General features: G+C 48.9%; 1 protein-coding gene across 19 annotated transcripts in view; it reads right to left on the bottom strand.

The window, feature by feature from the left end:
• ARMC9 (armadillo repeat containing 9) overlaps positions 1-10,535 on the bottom strand; it is a 180,355-nt gene extending 169,820 nt beyond the window's left edge. For 15 of the 19 annotated variants that reach the window (XM_063648095.1, XM_063648100.1, XM_063648092.1 and 12 more), the window contains exons 1-3: positions 10,086-10,197; positions 2,378-2,469; positions 410-535 (exon numbers count right to left, since the gene is read on the bottom strand). In XM_063648095.1, coding sequence (XP_063504165.1) covers positions 410-535; positions 2,378-2,428 — 177 coding nt within the window. In that variant the 5' untranslated portion in view covers positions 2,429-2,469; positions 10,086-10,197. The other 4 variants (XM_063648103.1, XM_054478430.2, XM_054478433.2 and 1 more) reach the window with 4 other exon arrangements.
• Between the last annotated feature and the right edge of the window lie 7,892 nt (positions 10,536-18,427).

The following is an 18,427-nucleotide window of genomic DNA, read 5'->3' as shown; positions in this document are numbered from 1 at the left end:
ACTCTTGCTCCCTGTTCCCTCCAACCTCCCCAAGCTAGAATGCAAATGCTGTGCTGGCAAGGGGCTGGATTTTGTTTGTTCGCTGCTGGATCCCCGTGCCTAGAATTAATAACCTGAAACTCCTCAGGAGGAAGGCTACAATTGTCTCAGTTCCTAAACACTGCATGGTTTCTTCTTTTCCTTCTTCCCAAGAAATGTTTGTGAAAGATCTTACATGGCCACTCATTTCCTAGGGAGGGTACAGAGATTTAAAATGACATTATTAGTTCATCTATAAACACTTGTGCCATCTAAAGTAACTCTGAGCAAGTGCTCAAAAACTATTCTAGCACTATCCAACAGCAGCATTTTCCACAAGTTGGGAGCATCCTGAATTATCTACAGGGATGAAAAATAAGCAAAATGTTACCTGAATTGTCAATGATTTGGAGTCTCTGAAAGATCCGCCTACTGTTTTACACAATGGTTTTCCTTTTATTTTGCATTCTTTTGAAAATGTTTTCAAGGTGTCTTCAAATTCAGCAAAATCTAAATACTATAAAAAATAAATAATTGAATTCAACAGCAAAACAAACAAACAAACAAATAATCCAATTAAAAAACAGCCAAAGGATCTGAATAGATATTTATCCAAAGAAGACATTAAAAAGACCAACAGCTACATGAAAAGGTGCTTAACATCACTAACAATCAGAGAAATGCAAATCAAAACCACAGAGACATAACTACCTCACACCTGTCAGAATGGCTATTACAAAAAAGACGAAAGATAAAAAGTCTTGGCAAGGATGTGGAGAAAAGGAAACACTTGTGCACTGCTGATGAGATTGTAAATTGGTACAGCCATTATAGAAAACTGTATGGAGGTTCCTCAAAAAAATAAAAATAGAACTACCGGTCAGCAGCAGTGGCTCAAGCCTGTAATCCCAGCACTTTGGGAGGCTGAGGCGGGTGGATCATGAGGTCAGGAATTCGAGAGCAGCCTGGCCAACAAGGTGAAACCCCATCTCTACTAAAAATACAAAAATTAGCCGGGCGCAGTGGCACATGCCCGTAGTCCCAGCTACTTGGGAGGCTGAGGCAGGAGAATCGCTTGAGCCCAGGAGGTGGAGGTTGCAGTGAGCAGAGACAGCACCACTGTACTCCTGCCTGGGCGACAGAGTGAGACTCCATCTCAAAAAAGAAAAAAAAAAAAAGAAAAAATGGTATAGGCCAGGTGGCACGGCTCATGCCTGTAATCCCAACACTTTGGGAGGCTGAGGTAGGAGGATCGCTTGAGCCTAGGACTTTGAGACCAGCCCAGGCAACAAAGCGAGACCCCAATCTCAAATAAATAAATTTTTAAAAGAAAATATGTTATATAGGTAGGGTGCAGTGGCTCATGCCTGCAATCCCACAACTTTGGAAGGCTGGGGCAGGAGGATTGCTTGAAGCCAAGAGTTCAAGACCAGCTAGGACAACAGAGTGAGATCCTATCTCTACAAAAATTAAAATAAAACCTAGCTGAGCATGGTGGTGCACGTCTGTAGTCTCAGCTACCCAGGAGGCTGAGGCAGGCAGACTGCTTGAGCCCAGGAGTCCAAGGCTACAGTGAACCATGATGATGCCACTGCACTCCAGCCTAGGCGGCAGAACAAGACCTTGTGTCTAAAAAGATTTTTAAATGTAAATTTTTTAAAAAGGAATATATTCGCCATCACATCACCAAATTCCAAATCTGCACTTGCACGGTGGTTGCCTCATCCCTGCTCCAGGCCCGTGGCTCTCGCAACCTGCAGATGGTTACACAGTTAAGCAGCAGCAAGCGCGAACCATTTCTTTAGCACCAGAAAGTTTAAGGCCTGGGCCCTACTTGTCAAAGTTTTTAGTGTAGGAAACCTAGGCCATTACCAGACAATGAGTTAAAAAAATTATGATGCAGCCACTCAATGAAATACTCTACGGCATTCAAATGTCTAGGGCAGATCATAGGCAGATGTTCATGCTATATTATTATTGGCAGATAAAAAGCAAGCTACAGAACAATGTATCATCCCATTCTATAAAACAAACTACAGGCATGTGAATATATTTTTACTACACATAGAAAAAAGTCTGGGAGGGAAATTTCCTTTTTTATACTTCTGTAGTGCTTGAATCTTTTACCATGGACATGTATTGCTTTTATAATTTTCTTTCAAGGGACTTTTTAAGTGGCTTTAAGATTTGTTTAGTTATAAAACCAAAATGTAAATACATGGAATATTACATAATAGAAAAACACTCCAACATAACAATAGAAGAAACATTACAAGGCACTAAATAGTTTGTTGCATTTTAAAACACAAGTTTTCAAGATCTGTTTCTCTGTGACCTCTGTTTTGTATAATATACCTACCTCTTTCACTAGTCCAAGTAATTCAGATTCATGAGCCAGAATGTCCCCCATATTGAACTGTTACTGGTAATTAATTCTCACAGCAAAAATCTCTAGAAGGCAAAAATACAAGACAAGAGCTTTCATTTCAACCACCTATGAAACTACAAAAAGGGTGGTTGTGGTGAGCAGAATAATGGCCCCCAAAGACATCCATGCCCCAATCCCCAGAACCTGTGAATACGTGAGGTTACACGGCAAGGGGGAATTCAGGTGCAGATGGAATTAAGGTTGCTCATCAGCTGACCTTTAAATTGGGGGATGATCCTGGATTACCCAGGTGGGCCCAAGGCAGTCACAGCAGAGGGAGGGGGGCAGACGGAGGCAAGAGGGTCAGTGTCAGCATGATGAGGTGTGAGAAAGACTCAACAGCCACTGCAGGCTTGAAAGGCGGTAAAGTGGCATAAGCCAAGGAGGTAAGTAGCCTCTAGAAACTGCATAAGGCAAGGAACAGATCCTCCCAGAGCATCCAGAAATGATCAAGCCCTGCAGACACCTTGACTTCAGCTCAGTGAGAGCCATTTCAGACTTCTGACCTCCAGAACTAGAAGATATTAAATCTTTGTTGCTTGACACCACTCAGTTTATGGTCATTTGTTCAGCGGCACTAGGAAATACAATGGCTAAAGTCAAAAGAAACTCTTCCTACTCTTTCTACCAGCCCTCCCTCAAGGTGTACCCAAAGCAGCCATTCCCCATGGCCCACACCCCAGGCTCAGCCCAAACCAGTTGCCCATAACCCCAAAGGAATTAAAAGGTCTGGGCTCTAATATTAACCATACCATTCACTGGCACCTGATCTGAGACAACTCACTGAAATGCAGAGCCTTTTTTCATCTATAAAATTCAGAATGTATCAGAACTCATCCAATTTTTTTTTTGAGATGGGATCTCACTCCGTTGCCCAGGATGGAGTGCAATAGTGCGATCACAGCTCACTGCAAGCTAAAACTCCTGGGTTCAAGCGATCCTCCCTCCTCAGCCTCCCCAGTGGCTAGAACTATAGGTGCATGCCACCATACCCAGGAAATTTTTTTTTTTTTTTTTTAAGTAGAGACAGGGAGACAGAGTCTTACTAAGCTGCCAAACTCCTGGGTAATGCAATCCTCCCGCCTTGGCCTCCCAAAGTGCTGGGATTATAGGCGTGAGCCACCACACTCAGTCAGATCTCTTCTGAGTCTGTAACCTTACATTTTTCTGCCACTGCCTCCCCATCTCCTTTCTCTCCACTTCAATCCAATTTCTACACTTTTAACAAGTGAGCATTCCCCTCCTGCTTGGGACTCTCCCGTGGTTCCACCGCCCTCCAGATGAAGGCCAGACTCCTTAGGCCCAACTCCCAAAGCCCTAGACAACTTGGCCTCTGACACACTCCCATTTGTTCTGTAAACTTGAGCCACACTGGCCACTGTGTGGTTCCTGTGGACACCCACTGAACACCCAAAGCACACGCCTGCCCTCGTGAACTCTGGCTCACTGCCCTTCCTTCAGATACTCACGTCTCATTCAGGTCTCTGCTTAACTGTCACCTCCTCAGAGAGTCTTGCCCTGATCACCCTTTCTAAGAGGTCGGCCCATCACTTCTCAGCTCTTTGTGCTGCTTGATTTTTCTCAACAGCACCTGACAGGTGTTCCCCTGTGCCTAGACGAGTGCCTGCCACACAGTACAGGCTCAAAAACATGGACAGAGTGGAAATTAATTCTAGACATGAAGAAAACAGAGCAAGGAAAGGGACAGAACCTGAAGGAGACGGGTATGGGGTTATTTTAGATAGAGTGGTTGATGGTCTCACTGGGAATGTGACATTTCAGCAAAGACTGAGCACTTGGATCTGGGGAAGAGGGCTTTGCTAGTGCACAGGCCTCAGGCTGAAGAGCTCTGCAGTCTTGGGGTATTGGGATGTAGCTAGAGGTGAGGCAGACAGCAGCAGGCAATGGGGGGCCGGGGCCAGGTCAGGTGGGCCTTGCAGAGCTGGTAAGTGGCTTGGACGTTAGGCTGAGAGTAACAGGAGGCTCAGAGAGAGCATGGAGGAGGGGACTGACACCATTGATGTCCTTTTTTTTTTTTTTTCCTGAGACAGAGTTTCCCTCTGTTGCCCAGGCTACAGTGCAGTGACATGATCATAGCTCACTGCAGCCTCAAACTCCTGGACTCAAGCAATCCTCCCACCTCAGCCTCCTGAGTAGCTGGGCCTACAGAGTGTGCCTCTATGCCCCAAGTCATTTGTTTTCTGGTTTTTTTGTTTGTTTGGTTTTTGGTGAGGTTTTTTTTTGTTTGTTTTTGTTTTTGAGACAGAGTCTTGCTGTTGTTGCCTGGGCTGGAGTAGAATGACACAATCTCGGCTCACTGCAACCTCCGCCTCCGGGGTTCCAGCAATTCTCCTGCCTCAGCCTCCCAAGTAGCTGGGATTACAGGCACCCGCCACCACGCCTAGCTAATTTTTGTATTTTTAGTAGAGACGGGGTTTCACCACGTTGGCCAGGCTGGTCTCGAACTCCTGACCTCGGGTGATCCACCTGCCTCGGCCTCCCAAAGTGCTGGGATTACAGGCATGAGCTACCGTGCCCAGCCTTGGTTTTTTCAAAGAAAGGATTTCACCATTGCCCAGGCTGGTCTTGAACTCCTGGGCTCAATCCTCCCTCCTCTGCCTCCCAAAGTGCTGGGATTACAGGGGTGAGCCACCACGCCCGGCTGCTGATGTCCATTTTTTAATATGCATGTTGCCTGCTCTGCAGAGAAGACTGGAGGGGAGTGGGAAGAGGGAGATGAGTACTGCTCAGGCCATGCCAGCCATGAGCATCATTTGGATAAGCAAGAGGGGCCATGAGTGCTGTGAGTCCAGATAGAAAAGGCAGAAGAGGCACAATCTGCAGACCAGTTAGTTGTGGGACATGAGGGGAAGAAGGGAAGGAAGAACCCTGGGATCTGAGCAGCTGGCCGAAGAGTATGTGATTTGCTGAGTCAACGAAAACCTGGGGAAGGACTGTTTTGAGGTCAAACCAAGAGCTCTGTTTTGGCTGTAAGTCTGAGCTGCCGGTTAGACATTCCAGTGGAGGTTCCGAAATGGTCAGTGGGTATTGTAAGAACTAAAGAAAGAGGAGTGAGGAAAGAAACACAAAGGGTGGCTCGACAGTCAACAGGTTTATTTCAAACCTGGGAGGGACTTCTGACCGAGTCAGGTCAGAGCCACACTCTCTTACAGACTAAGAGTTTTTAAGGATTCAGGGTGGGAGAGTTTATCAAAGGCTTGGACTGCTTCTGTGTCTCTCTGTTGTGCTTATCTGGGAGGGAGAGTTGTGTGTCTGTTCCCATACATCTTTCTGCAGCTGCAGGCATACCCCCCAAGTCTGCTTTTAGCTTCCCTTAGTGCACCTGAAGGGAACAGAATGTCCTTATTAAGGCCCACTGTTATACTGAGGCCCATTGTAAGAGGGTGAAGTTTGGCAGTTACCCAGGAAACAAACCTGTTGACTGTCGAGTGTTTCTCTCCTCTTTCTTTAATTCTTACAGATATATGAGCCTGGAGTTTAAGGGAGAAGCAGGAATGGCATTCAGAGGGACAGCAGAGGGACACAGATTTAGTGATTAGAAGTGAAACAGGCTGGGTGCAGTGGCTCACACCTGTAATCCTGGCACTTTGGGACACCAAGGCAGGCAGATCACTTGAGCTCGAGTTCGAGACCAGCCTGGGCAACGTGGTGAAATCTCATCTCTACAGAAATACAAAAATTAGCCGGGCGTGGTGGTGCACGCCTGTAATCCCAGCTACTGGCGAGGCTGAGACAGAAGGATCACTTGAACCAGGAAGGTCGAGGCTGTAGTGAGCCGGGATCATGCCATGGCACTCCAGCCTAGGTGACAAAGTAAGACCCTGTCTCAAAAAAAAAAAAAAAGTGAAACAAGAAACAAGATCAGCTGGGCACGGTGGCTCACGCCTGTAATCCCAGCACTTTGGGAGGCCAAGGCAGGCAGATCGCCTGATGTTGGGAGTTTGGGACCAGCCTGGCCAGCATGGTGAAACCCCATCTCTACTAAAAATACAAAAATTAGCCGGGCGTGGTGGCAGGTGCCTGTAATCCCAGCTACTCTGGAAGCTGAGGCAGGAGAATCGCTTGAACCCAGGAAGCGGAGGTTGCAATGAGCCAAGATCGTGCCATTGCACTCCAGCCTGGGCAACAGAGTGAGACTCTGTCAAAAAAAAAAAAAAAAAAAGAAACAAACAAACAAGGTCATCAGCTGCAAGTAAGAAGCATGGTGACAGTTTGAAGAGAAGGGAGGGTGGGAACCAAAGTGACTACAGCAACATGGCAGGGTTGCTGGTATTAGAGTCCATTTAAGATCTCTGGACTTGAATCTAAAATGGAATCAGTCTGCACAGTTTTGCAGCTCTTCTCCAGGCACTTTCAGCTATCTGAGTTAGGTTAACCAATGTGAGAGGTTCTTGCAGAAGAGAGAGGAAAGGGAAAACAGTACAGCCATGATGGGACACTGGAACTAATCAGGTTAAGAATGGGGGAGGGGAACACACATAAGGCGGCTGCAGGGCAGTGAGGAAGTGGTGGGGTCCGAGACCTGCTGAAGGAGGCACATTCCAGTGAGCGTGAAAGATGGAAAGGAGTGGGCAGAGATTGGGACAGATGCTTGAAGGCAAGACTTTGAAGGTGACTAGTACTAAAAAGCTCCCAATCACAGGAGTGGGCAGATGAGGAGGATGGAGGAAAGAGATGCCTGCAAGTAAGGAGGATGAAGAAACTGGAGGGGCCAGGATGTGGAAACCCCCAAAAGTGAAGTAAAAGAGATGAAGGGATAAGCAGCCAGCCGGGTGCTGGAGGCTCCAAGGGAACTGGAGAGACTTGCCCTGGGAAGTGGCTACCTCAGGGAGGGCTGGCAAGGGGTAAGGCATCTGCCATGTGCTTCAAAGGAGCTGGGGTTTGTGAAGGAGTGGGTAGTGATCTGGAAGCAGCAATGAGGGGCAGGGAGGACACCTCCCCATGCACCGCACCAGCCCTGCCAGATGCAAAAGGGGAGAGAAGAAAGGCAGCTGCTCCTGGAGGACACCCACCTCTCCAGCCTTTTTCTGGACCCATGCCTCAAATCCATCCACCTTCCCCCTACCTTATCCCTCTCCTTGCTCCCTTCCACCAATCCCACATTGGACCCTGCCAACAGCGAACTCCTGGCCATTCCCCCACGCAACAAGCTCTTCCAGGATCCTAAGCCTGTGGTTGATGTATGCTCTGTCACCCAGGCAAACATGACTCACGATTCTAAGACAAGCCAGACTTAACATCCTTCAAGTCTTCCATGAACAACCCCTCCCTTCTTTCCCTACCAAGGCTTTTTTTTTTTTTTTTTTGAGACGGAGTTTAGCTCTGTTGCCCAGGCTGGAGTGCAGTGGCGGGATCTCGGCTCACTGCAACCTCCACCTCCTGGGTTCAAATGATTCTCCCGCCTCAGCCTCCCAAGTAGCTGGGGTTACAGGCATGTGCCATGACGCCCAGCTAATTTTGTTGTTGTTGTTTTGAGATGGAGTTTCACTTTTGTCGCCCAGGCTGGAGTGCAAAGGCACAATCTGGCTCACTGCAACCTCTGCCTCCCAGGTTCAAGTGATTCTCCTGCCTCAGCCTCCCAAGTATATGGGATTACAGGAGCCTGCCACCAACGCCCAGCTAATTTTTGTATTTTTAGTAGAGACAGGGTTTTACCATGTTGACCAGGCTGGCCTTGAACTCCTGACCTCAGGTGATCCACCCACTTCAGCCTCCCAAAGTGCTGGGATTACAGGTGTGAGCCATCACACCTGGCCTAATTTTTGTATTATTTTAACAGTGACGGGGTTTCACCATGTTGGCCAGGCTGGTCTTGAACTCCTGACCTCAAGCGATTCGCCCACCCAAAGTGCTGGGATTACAGGCATGAGCCACTGTGCCTGGCACTTCTTATAACCCTGTTCACAAAGACAGGGAGCTGTATTTAAATTTCATATCCCCAGAACCTAACAGAGTGCCTCGTAAGCAAGAAAGGTACTCAAGGCATATAATGAATAAATGAAGCCCGAGCTGAGGGGATGTCATTTTAAAGGCCCTGGAACAGGAAAAGTGAGTTTGTGAGAATCTGAGCTCCTTCCAACCTCAAGGCCTTTGCACATATTACTCTCTCCACCTAGAACCCTTTTCCCTCTCTTCACCTGGTTAACCACTGTGCCTAATAAACATCACCTCCTTACAGTAGTCCTCCATAAGCCGTTTAAATAGTATCTGCCGTGATCAACTGTCATTGAACGTGAGTGCTGCTGGGTATCCTACTACTCTGACATTCTTAGAAATTACAGAATTGGCCGGGCATAGTGGCTCACACCTGTAATCCCTGTAAACACCTGTAAGTTCACACCTGTAAACACTTTGGGAGGCTGAGGCAGGCAGATCACCTGAGGTCAGGAGTTCGAGACCAGCCTGATCAACATGGTGAAACCCCATCTCCACTAAAAATACAAAAATTAGCCGGGCGTGGTGGCGTGTGCACCTGTAATCTCAGCTACTAGGGAGGCTGAGGCAAGAGAATCGCTTGAACCCAGGAGGTAGAGGTTGCAGTGAGCCGAGATCGCGCCACTCCACTCCAGCCTGAGCGACAGAGAAAGACTCCATCTCAAAAAAAAAGAAAAAGAAATTACAGAATGTTCTCTAAACTTTTATATCATAATAGGTATCATTTATTGAGGGTATATGGTATGCCAGGCAATGTGCAAAATGTTTTACATTTAACCTTCATAGTAAACCTGAGAGGTGAATATAGTTTCTATTTTCCTATTCCAGATGAGGCAATTTGAGGCTCAGGAAGTCTGACACACTCCCAACGGCCACAGTGACTAACTGGCTTATAAGAACCACTACACAGTATTTCCCAAAGTCCGGACCACCTAAATCAGAATCAGCGGGCACCCTCGTGCAAATGAAAATTCCTGCCTCCACCCCGGTCTTACTGAACACCATGGCAGGCACCATGCCCAGCCACCATGCCCAGAAATCTGCCTTTTAAACAAGCTCCCTGGGTGACTTTTACACACTCTCAAGTTTGAGAACCACTGCTCTCCTTTATGCAGAAACTAAGAAAAACTTTTCCAGTCACATCTGGGGATCGCAGTGGCAGCTTTTGAATTCCTATATAAGAAAGATTTAGGGCCTACAAACGGGTGGGATTATGGGATTTGTATGGAAGCCGAATTTGCATAGCACGCATCCTGTTTTTTCCTTAGATTAGGTGAAGTCTGGACTTCACCTGGGTGCCTGAGGAACGGGGCTAGCAGATGGAGATTACGAGGGGGATCTAAACCCCGCGTAACCCGCTCGCGCCGCCACCACCAGCTGGACGGCTTGGGGGACCCCCTCCAAGTTTGGCCCACTGCAGCAAAGATCAGGGACTACTTGCGGGAAGCAGCTGGGCCTGTCCTTTCTTGGGATGTCCAGGCGGCCGCCTCGGCCCTTGCGGGAGAAAGATCCCTGGACCGCAGGCGAGAAGTGGTAGCATCCGGCGGCGGCGGAGCCGGCGCGTCGGGGTTTTCCTCGGAACAAGAGGTCCGCAGAGCCTCGGCCCTCCAACCCCACCGCTGCTCCTCCCAGCACCAGGACGGCGGGCTGAGGGTGGCCCGGCTGCATCCGGGGACGCGCTTACCTGCTGCTCGGCCGCGGACACTCGCGCTCACCCAGCCCGGCCGCCACCTCTGCAGCCGTCACCCGGGCAACCACCGCCGCCACCCCGGCGTCACGTGGGGCGGGGCAGCCAATCGCGCGGGGCATCGCCGGCGCGGAGCAGCCTGGGAGGGAAGGTGGGAGACCCCGAAACTTCCTGGGGGCGGAAGTGAGGGTCCACAGCCCAGCAAGTGTGCGCGGTTCACGCGCTGGGTGTGCGTGTCTCCTGCGGTCCCCTCCACCACTCCACTTTCGTTCGTTCATTCATTCGTTCATTTCCCCTTCGTTGCGCCAGTCGCTGCGCCGGCTCTCGGGATGAGCCGGGGCACGCTCTACCCCTTGCTTCAAGGAGCTCGTGGTCGCGTAGAGAACACAAACTAGGACAGTGTGGTGTCCGTGGGAAAAGAGTCAGGCATGGTTATGCCCATCTTACAGGAGGGACCTGGGACCACCTTAAAACCAAAAGTGACGCCCAAGGTGTGCATTAAAGCTCCGGGCACCAGGGTCCCGCCCCACTGCAGCGGTTTCCAGGGATTTCAGAGAAACTTTTTGTTTTCCATGTGAAATGTGGGCTATTAAAAATAAATCAGGAAGGAGCACACGTCTTCCCTCTCTTTGCACCTCTGATGCTTTTGAACTGAAGTTCATCAGCGCTGAATGAGCACTTTTAGTCGCCCAACTTTGTGCTGGAGGGTGAGGAGGTGGCCATGAATAGAAAATCCCTCCCCTCCAGGCGATGAGGTTCCGTGGGAGTCTCCCATTGCCACCTCAGTGTTTCCACCTCCATGCTTCCAAGAAGGAGGAGGCTACCAGGGCCAGAGACAGGGAACGGGGCACGGAGAAGGTAGGTCAGCTCGCCTTTGAAGAAGCCCTAAGATGGGCTGTGGCCACCACCTCCCCAGTCCCCAACCCTGCCAGTGGATTGTCTTCCAAAAGAAAAAAAGCTGTATTTAGTAGAAGAGAGCCCTACCTTCTGTCCAGGTAATATGGATTGAAAATAAATCTTCAATCCATGGCCATAATATTTATCGTCAACACAACTGTATGGCAGGAGATGCCAGACAAAATATAGAACACACAGTTAAATGTAAATTTTAGATAATGTTTTAGTGTAAGTAAATCCCAAATACTGCTTCATTTTATTGTGCTAGTAGGATGTTATATTGTCCTGTATTTTTGTTTGCAAAACATGCAGCCTATGTGTGTGCCCAGCATTGTGCTAAGTGAATCATATAGATTGTTTTATTTAATTCTCACAGCAGGCCCAGCGCGGTGGCTAACACCTGTAATCCCAGCACTTGGGAGGCCAAGGCAGGTGGATTACCTGAGGTTAGTTTGAGACCAGCCTGGCCAACATGGTGAAACCTGTCTCTACTAAAAATACAAAAATTAGCTGGGCGTAGTGGCATGTGCCTGTAGTCCCAAGCCACTCGGGAAGCTGAGGCAGGAGAATCGCTTGAACCCGGAAGATGGAGGTTTCAGTGAGCCGAGATCACGCCACTATACTCCAGCCTGGGCAACAGAGTAAGACTCTGTCTCAAAAAAAAAAAAAGTTTTTAATTCTCACACCACATCTATGAGATGAATAATATTTTCAGCATTTTACTGATTGACAATGTTGTAATTAACCTGAGCCGTGTGCTCTTAGAAAACAGCCACAGTTAAGAAATCTCACCCATGCACCCCCAAACCTTTTGTTTTCTAAAATCCTCCGTACTTTTGTGTTCTGGGAAGTAGCTTATCAGAAAGAACTACCCTTCCACATATGACTTCATCAGACCCACAGTCCTGTCTTTCTCATGCCTCCCATATGATGTACGGATGACCCCCTTGTTTACCTGTGACAAGGACAAATGCAGACCTTTTCCCTTCTGCCTGAGCCTGCCGGCAAGGCCAAGTACAGACTTTTCAGCTTCTCATTCTTTGTCTCATGGTTGATTAGCTGAGATTAGAGCTGTCTGTTTTGTCTTTGGCAAGATGAACAACATGAGGCATAGGGGATTAAGAAACTCCTCAAAGTTTACACCACTGAGGAGACCACGACTAAACCCAGGTCTCTGAGTCTCTGGACCCTGGGCTCTGAGCTGCCGTGAACACCCCACCTGCTTTGCTTTCTCTCCTGAGTGCATTTGCCTGACTGCCGGGATTATGGTCATTTTGATGGCTATTGTCCTTGTCTGTCTACCTCCCCTCTCCCTTGTGGTAACATACCCCATCCCTGACCACAGGATGCGCAGATGGTCCAGACTGGACCAATCTTACCCCATCCCTCTGGCCTCAGTGATGGGTCCTGGATGGGCATGTGAGCCAAGCAAAGCCAATGATAGTCCTTCCCTGGGATTTTGCTGTTGAAGTGTGGTCAGGTTATTGTAAAATGAGACTCCAGGGCAGCCTACAGCATTCACTACATGGGAAAGACTGAGAAGATGAAGCCATTACCTAGAGAAATGCAAAGAAAGTGCTGGGGACATCAAATCCCTGGTCCCAGGATCTGAGTTCCCTGGAGCTGCACTTATTCTTATAGGTCCTCCAGCACCCTTCCAATCAACTGTCTTTTTAATTTTTTATTTTTTTGAGACAGGGTCTTACTCTGTCACCCAGGCTGGAGTGCAGTGGCACAATCTCAGCTTGCTGCAACCTCTGCCTCCTGGGCTCAAACAATCCTCCCACCTCAGCCTCCCTCATAGCTGAGATTCCAGGCATGTGCCACCACACCCAGCTAATTTTTGTACTTTTTGTAGAGACGGAGTTTTGCCATGTTGCCCAGGCTGGTCTCAAACTCCTGAGCTCAAGCCATCTGCCTGCCTCAGCCTCCCAAAGCGCTGGGATTATACATATTACTGCACCTGACTTCAACCATCTTTTTAATTTCAACTGGTTTGGACCTGCACGTGGCTCACGCCTGTAATCCCAGCACTTTGGGAGGCCGAGGGGGGAGAATTGCTTGAGGCCAGGAGTTTCAGACCAGCCTACGCAACATAGCAACATCCGTCTGTACAAAAAACCAATTATTTTCATTAATAAACTGGTTCAAGTTGGGTTTCTGTCACTTGCAACCAAAAGAGACCAGACTAATATACACACAATTTCTACATGTCTGTCTGAGATAGGAAAAACCAAACTGACTGCTTTTACTCTTCTCACACTCAACACATTTTTTTTTTGAGACAGAGTCTAACTCTGTTGCCCAGGCTAGAGTGACGTGGCACAGTCATAGCTTGCTGCAGCCTCAACTTCCAGGCTCAAGTGATCCTCCTGCCGCAGCCTCCCGAGTAGCTGCTGGGACTACAAGCACGCACCACTATGCTCGGCTTTTTTTTTTTTTTTTTTTTTTTTTTTAGAGGTGTGGTCCCACTGTGTTGCCCAGGCTGGTCTCGAATGCCTAGGCTCAAGCGATCCTCCCGCTTTGGCCTTCCAAAGTGCTGGGATTATAGGTGTGAGCCACCATGCCTATCCTCAACACAACGCTTCTGACAGCGGATGTGTGGAGGTTTCTCCCTACACACTAAGCAACTATCCAGCAGACACTAACTGGTTGTCCTACAATTCAATTCTGATACTAGCTAATGACTGGAGTTAGAATCAGATCCCATAGGTCAAAGGCTCAGTCCCACAAGACTGTCCCCCACCTCAGATGCCAGTCAAAAGTAGCAGTTGTCATCTATACTTCTAGCCAAATGACTATAAATGAGGGTTCCATTAATTTACTAGGATGACTCATAGAAGGAAACACTCACATGTACTGGCTCATTATAAAGAATGTGACAAAGGTTACAGATAAACAGTCAGATGAGGTGGTACCCAGGGCAAAGGATGGGGGCGCAGACCTTCCATGCCCTCTGCAGGTACCTCCATGCTTCAGCAGTCTAGAAGTTCTTCAAACGCTGTAGTTCAGGGATTTTTACAGAGGCTTCGTAACACGGGCACAATCGATTGTTATTATTATTATCATTTTTGAGATGGAGTTTCGCTCTTGTTGCCCAGGCTGGAGTGCAATGGTGCAATCTCGGCTCACTGCAACCTCCGCCTCTGGGGTTCAAACGATTCTCCTGCCTCAGCCTCCCAAGTAACTGGGATTATAGGCATGTGCCACCATGCCCAACTGATTTTGTATTTTTAGTAGAGACAGGGTTTCTCCATGTTGGTCAGGCTGGTCTCGAACTTCCGATCTCAGGTGATCTGCCTGCCTTGGCCTCCCAAAGTGCTGGGATTACAGGCATGAGCCACTGCGCCTGGTCGGCACAATCAATTATTAACTCAATCTCTGGCCTTTCTCCCCATCCCAGAAGATGGGGATGGAGCTGAAAGTTCCAAGCTTCTAAACTTGGCTTGGTTTTTCTGGTGACCAGCCCACCAAGAGTCATCTCATTAGAATACTAGATGTTCCCATCACCCATGAAATTCCAAGGGATTAGGACCCCTTATCAGGAGCAAGGGACAAAGACCAAATAGAACAAAAAGATCCGCCTAGTGCCCCTATCACTCAGGAAATCACAAGAATTTTAGGAGCTCTGTGCCAGGAGCCAGGGGAAGAGATCAATTATATATTTTTCTTTTCTTTTTCTTTCTTTTTTTTTTTTGTTAGACAGAGTTTTGCTGTTGTCACCCAGGCTGGAGTACAGTGGTGCAATCTCAGCTCACTGTAACCTCTGCCTCTTGGGTTCAAATGATTCTCCTGCCTCAGCCTCCCGAGTAGCTGTGATTACAGGCGCATGCCCCCACGCCCACCTAGTTTTTGTATTTTTAGTAGAGACAGGGTTTCACCATGTTGGCCAGGCTGGTCTTGAACTCCTGACCTCAGGTGATCTGCCTGCCTCAGCCTCTCAAAGTGCTAGGATTACAGGTGTGAGCCACTGTGCCCGGCCTAATTATATATTTTTCTTATTTCACAATGTCATATCAACTAAAAGTGGCCTCAGCAATGGAGGTGGTGGTTCATTTTCTTATAATAAATACAGAAGTAGCTGGCTTCTTACCAGCAGCTCAAGTTGTCAAGGATCTGGGTTGGTTTCTGAATTGTATCATCCCTGTGACTAGGTGTGATATGGAACAAATAGATATGGTTTGATACAGTTTAAAAATAATTAAACTGCTATAATTCCTTAGTTATAATTTAAGACTTTCTTTGAATCATGAACACTTGTGTAAGCATAATGCCAATATTAAGGTGGAAAATCTCTGACTCAGTCTCAGTCTATTTAACTTATTTGATGTGTTCTGGTGGGAGTACAAAGGATACTTTTGTCACAAGAGGCAAAACTGCTTAGGTCTGAAGCTTCCTCCAGGCAGTCTCTAGGTTGACTCTGCTGTGTATATTCCATGAGTTCATAGGAATACACTGAACCAGCTGCCTCAACTTCCCCACTCTTAGGACCTGCCAAAGCATGCCATTTGCCCCAAATGTTCTTGTTTGACCACTCCAATTTTCCCAAACTGGGACACATACTGCCAATGGGCCCAAGATGACTTTCTAAATTGTTTAATTATGAAAATTTCAAACATATGCAAAACCAGAGGATAGTTTAGTGGATCACCATACACCCATCTCTCAGATTCTAGGATTATAATGACACTGGTGCTGGGAAAAACTTAACCTCAAATTAAATCCTTGGAATATGCGGAACACTTTAGCCAATATCTTCAGCCTTGCATAGGACATCAAAGGGACTGGCGGAGCTCTAGATTCTGGTGGGGGACACAGCTGATTCTTCTGCAGCCTAGAGCCCTCTGTGGCCCCAGCCCTGAGTACTTTAGGGGCAGGAGGTCACACTCCTCTGTGGCCTGCTACACACAGTTCATGAATGAAGTCATCTTTGCAGGCATAGCAGGCATCTTTCTGGCTGCTGTCTTTGTTGGAAGGCAAAGAGCTGAGACCACAAGCAAAGAGGGAGAGTTGGTAAACGTGACTTTCCTGAGTTGCATAAAAGGGTGAAGCCACCTAAATTAAGCACAGTGAGCCTGACCCACCCAGGCAGACCAGCGGCCAGCTAGACTAAAGGCAGTTGCCTCATCCGGGAGCTCCTGCAGGGGGAGTTCAGACCAAGAGCATGTTTCTGAGCAGGCCCAGCGCCTGGATCTAGTCAGTGGGTTGGAGGAGGAACGTACTGAAATGCCCGGCGTAAATCAAGAGATGAATTACAAGACGCTGCTTAAGCGAACAACATTTCCTTCCAGGAAAGTTGGATCTTGGTCGCTGCTCAAAACTCATGATGTGTGGGGGATGCAGATCCATTCATCTTCCCAGCCCGGAGTCCATGTAGAGGTGGAGGAACAGTTGTCTCCCAAAGGCTGCGTCTCCTCCCACTCCCCTTCTTAAAGCTGTTTATATCTGGAAGCTGAAGATTTCTTGGAAGGAGAACACACCGGGTGGAAATATTCATCTCCCAAAAGAGCTCTCGGTGGGCAGTAAAGCAGGCGACCCCTGAAAGTCACTGAGCAGCCACCGTGGCCTCTAGTGTGTGTCCTTCCTCCCCTGTCCCAAGGATGTGAGCCTCATCACTGCCCCAGTTGTTCTGTGGCCTGGAGGAAGTTGGCAGAAAAACTCAGGCCTTAAAATGAACATCTGGAAGAGCAAGCCTGGATTCCCAGGTGGTTTCTAAGCAGGCACACTTGGAGAGATTGCTAGGGCTTTCATCAGTGGTGTTCATAGACACTTAAGACTTTTCATGACGACTGTCACTTTCTTTTTTTTTTTTTTTTGAGACGGAGCCTGGCTCTGTCGCCCAGGCTGGAGTGCAGTGGCGCGATCTCGGCTCACTGCAAGCTCTGCCTCCCGGGTTCACGCCGTTCTCCTGCCTCAGCCTCCCGAGTAGCTGGGACTACAGGCACACGCTGCCACGCCCGGCTAATTTTTTGTATTTTTTAGTAGAGATGGGGTTTCACCGTGTTAGCCAGGATGGTCTCGATATCCTGACCTCGTGATCCGCCCACCTCAGCCTCCCAAAGTACTGGGATTACAGGCATTAGCCACCGCGCCAGGCCGAGGACTGTCACTTTCTAAGCAAGTTTAAAAAAGCACATCACAGGGTACAGGATGTTAGCCCAGAGGGTGGCATGTTGGTTTAAGCTGGAGGAATAGATACTAAAGTGACCACATTTGGGTAGTTTCCTGGCAGGTCAATACACCTGGGTGACCAGCAAGATGTGGCACACACAGAACATCTTTTTTTTTTTTTTTTTGAAATGGAGTCTGTAATCCCGAGTAGCTGGGATGGAACCTGTAATCCCGAGTAGCTGGGATTACAGGCGCGTGCCACCACACCCAGCTAATTTTTGTATTTTTGGCAGAGACGGGTTTTGACCATGTTGATTAGGCTGGTCTCTAACTCCTGACCTCGTGATCTGCCAGACTCTGTCTCAAAAAAAAAAAAGAAAAGAAAAGAAAAGAAACGCAAATCTTCTGGCTCAGCAGTCTGGGTGCCTCTGCTGGAACTCAAGGGTCTTAGGCAGGCCCCTGCAGCATCTGCGGCGAAGAAAGCCGAGCTACGGGCCCACTGGGTACCGCAGCCAACTCCAAGGAGAGACCCGCGGCCAGTGCAGGCGGGGCAGCCTCCCCAGGGCCCTGCCCCGCCGGGGATAAATGTCTCAGCGGGATCATCCGGCCGGCGGAGCAGCCCGGGAAGCGACCCAGACGCAGCCAGACTGGCGTGGGGGCCAGTTCCCGATCTGGATCCCGGCGGGGGGAGCGAGCCCCGTCCCGCGGCCTCCAGCCAAGAGGAGCCAGCGAGGGGCTGCAGGGATTTTCACCCAGTGGCCTGACACTTAACGAAGGGTGGGTCACTGCAGTGATCTCCGGCGTGGGAAGGATTGGGGTTGGCTGTGGCGGGAGACTCAGGTAGAGTCTTGGGGAGCAGCCAGCACAGCCCGACCTGGCCCCAGGTGCACCCCCGCCTCCTTTCCGTCATTTCCAGGAACACAGCTCCATCTCTGCCAGCCCGGCGGTCAGGACAGCGAGAGGCGCCCAGAAAACATACGCCCTGGAGTGGAGAGTCAGTCCCCACCCGGGCGTCCTGGGTTCCCTGTTTTCCTCCCATCACCGACCCCCAAGCCGCCCCCTCTCAGCACGCCCCGGCTTAACCCCCAGCCCCTGACTGTGGAGCTGTCCTGGCCGGCCGGCAGCCCAGGCCCACCGGGGTCCCTTACTGCACGTTCTCTCTGGTACGGCCCCTGGCCCTTTCCCTCCCTGCCTGAACTCCTTACAAAGGACAGATCAGAGCTGTCCGGTGTCTTAGGAAAGAAGAGATCCTTCACGTTCAGTGATAGGAACTTGTCTCAAAACAGCTTAAGCCAAAAGGGCCTTCCTTGGCTCACATCCCTGAGAAGTCA

Source organism: Pongo pygmaeus, chromosome 11 (assembly GCF_028885625.2).
Source record: "Pongo pygmaeus isolate AG05252 chromosome 11, NHGRI_mPonPyg2-v2.0_pri, whole genome shotgun sequence".
NCBI lineage: Eukaryota > Metazoa > Chordata > Mammalia > Primates > Hominidae > Pongo > Pongo pygmaeus.
Note: the sequence above shows the minus strand (reverse complement) of the source record. Positions and strands in the feature narration are given on the sequence as shown.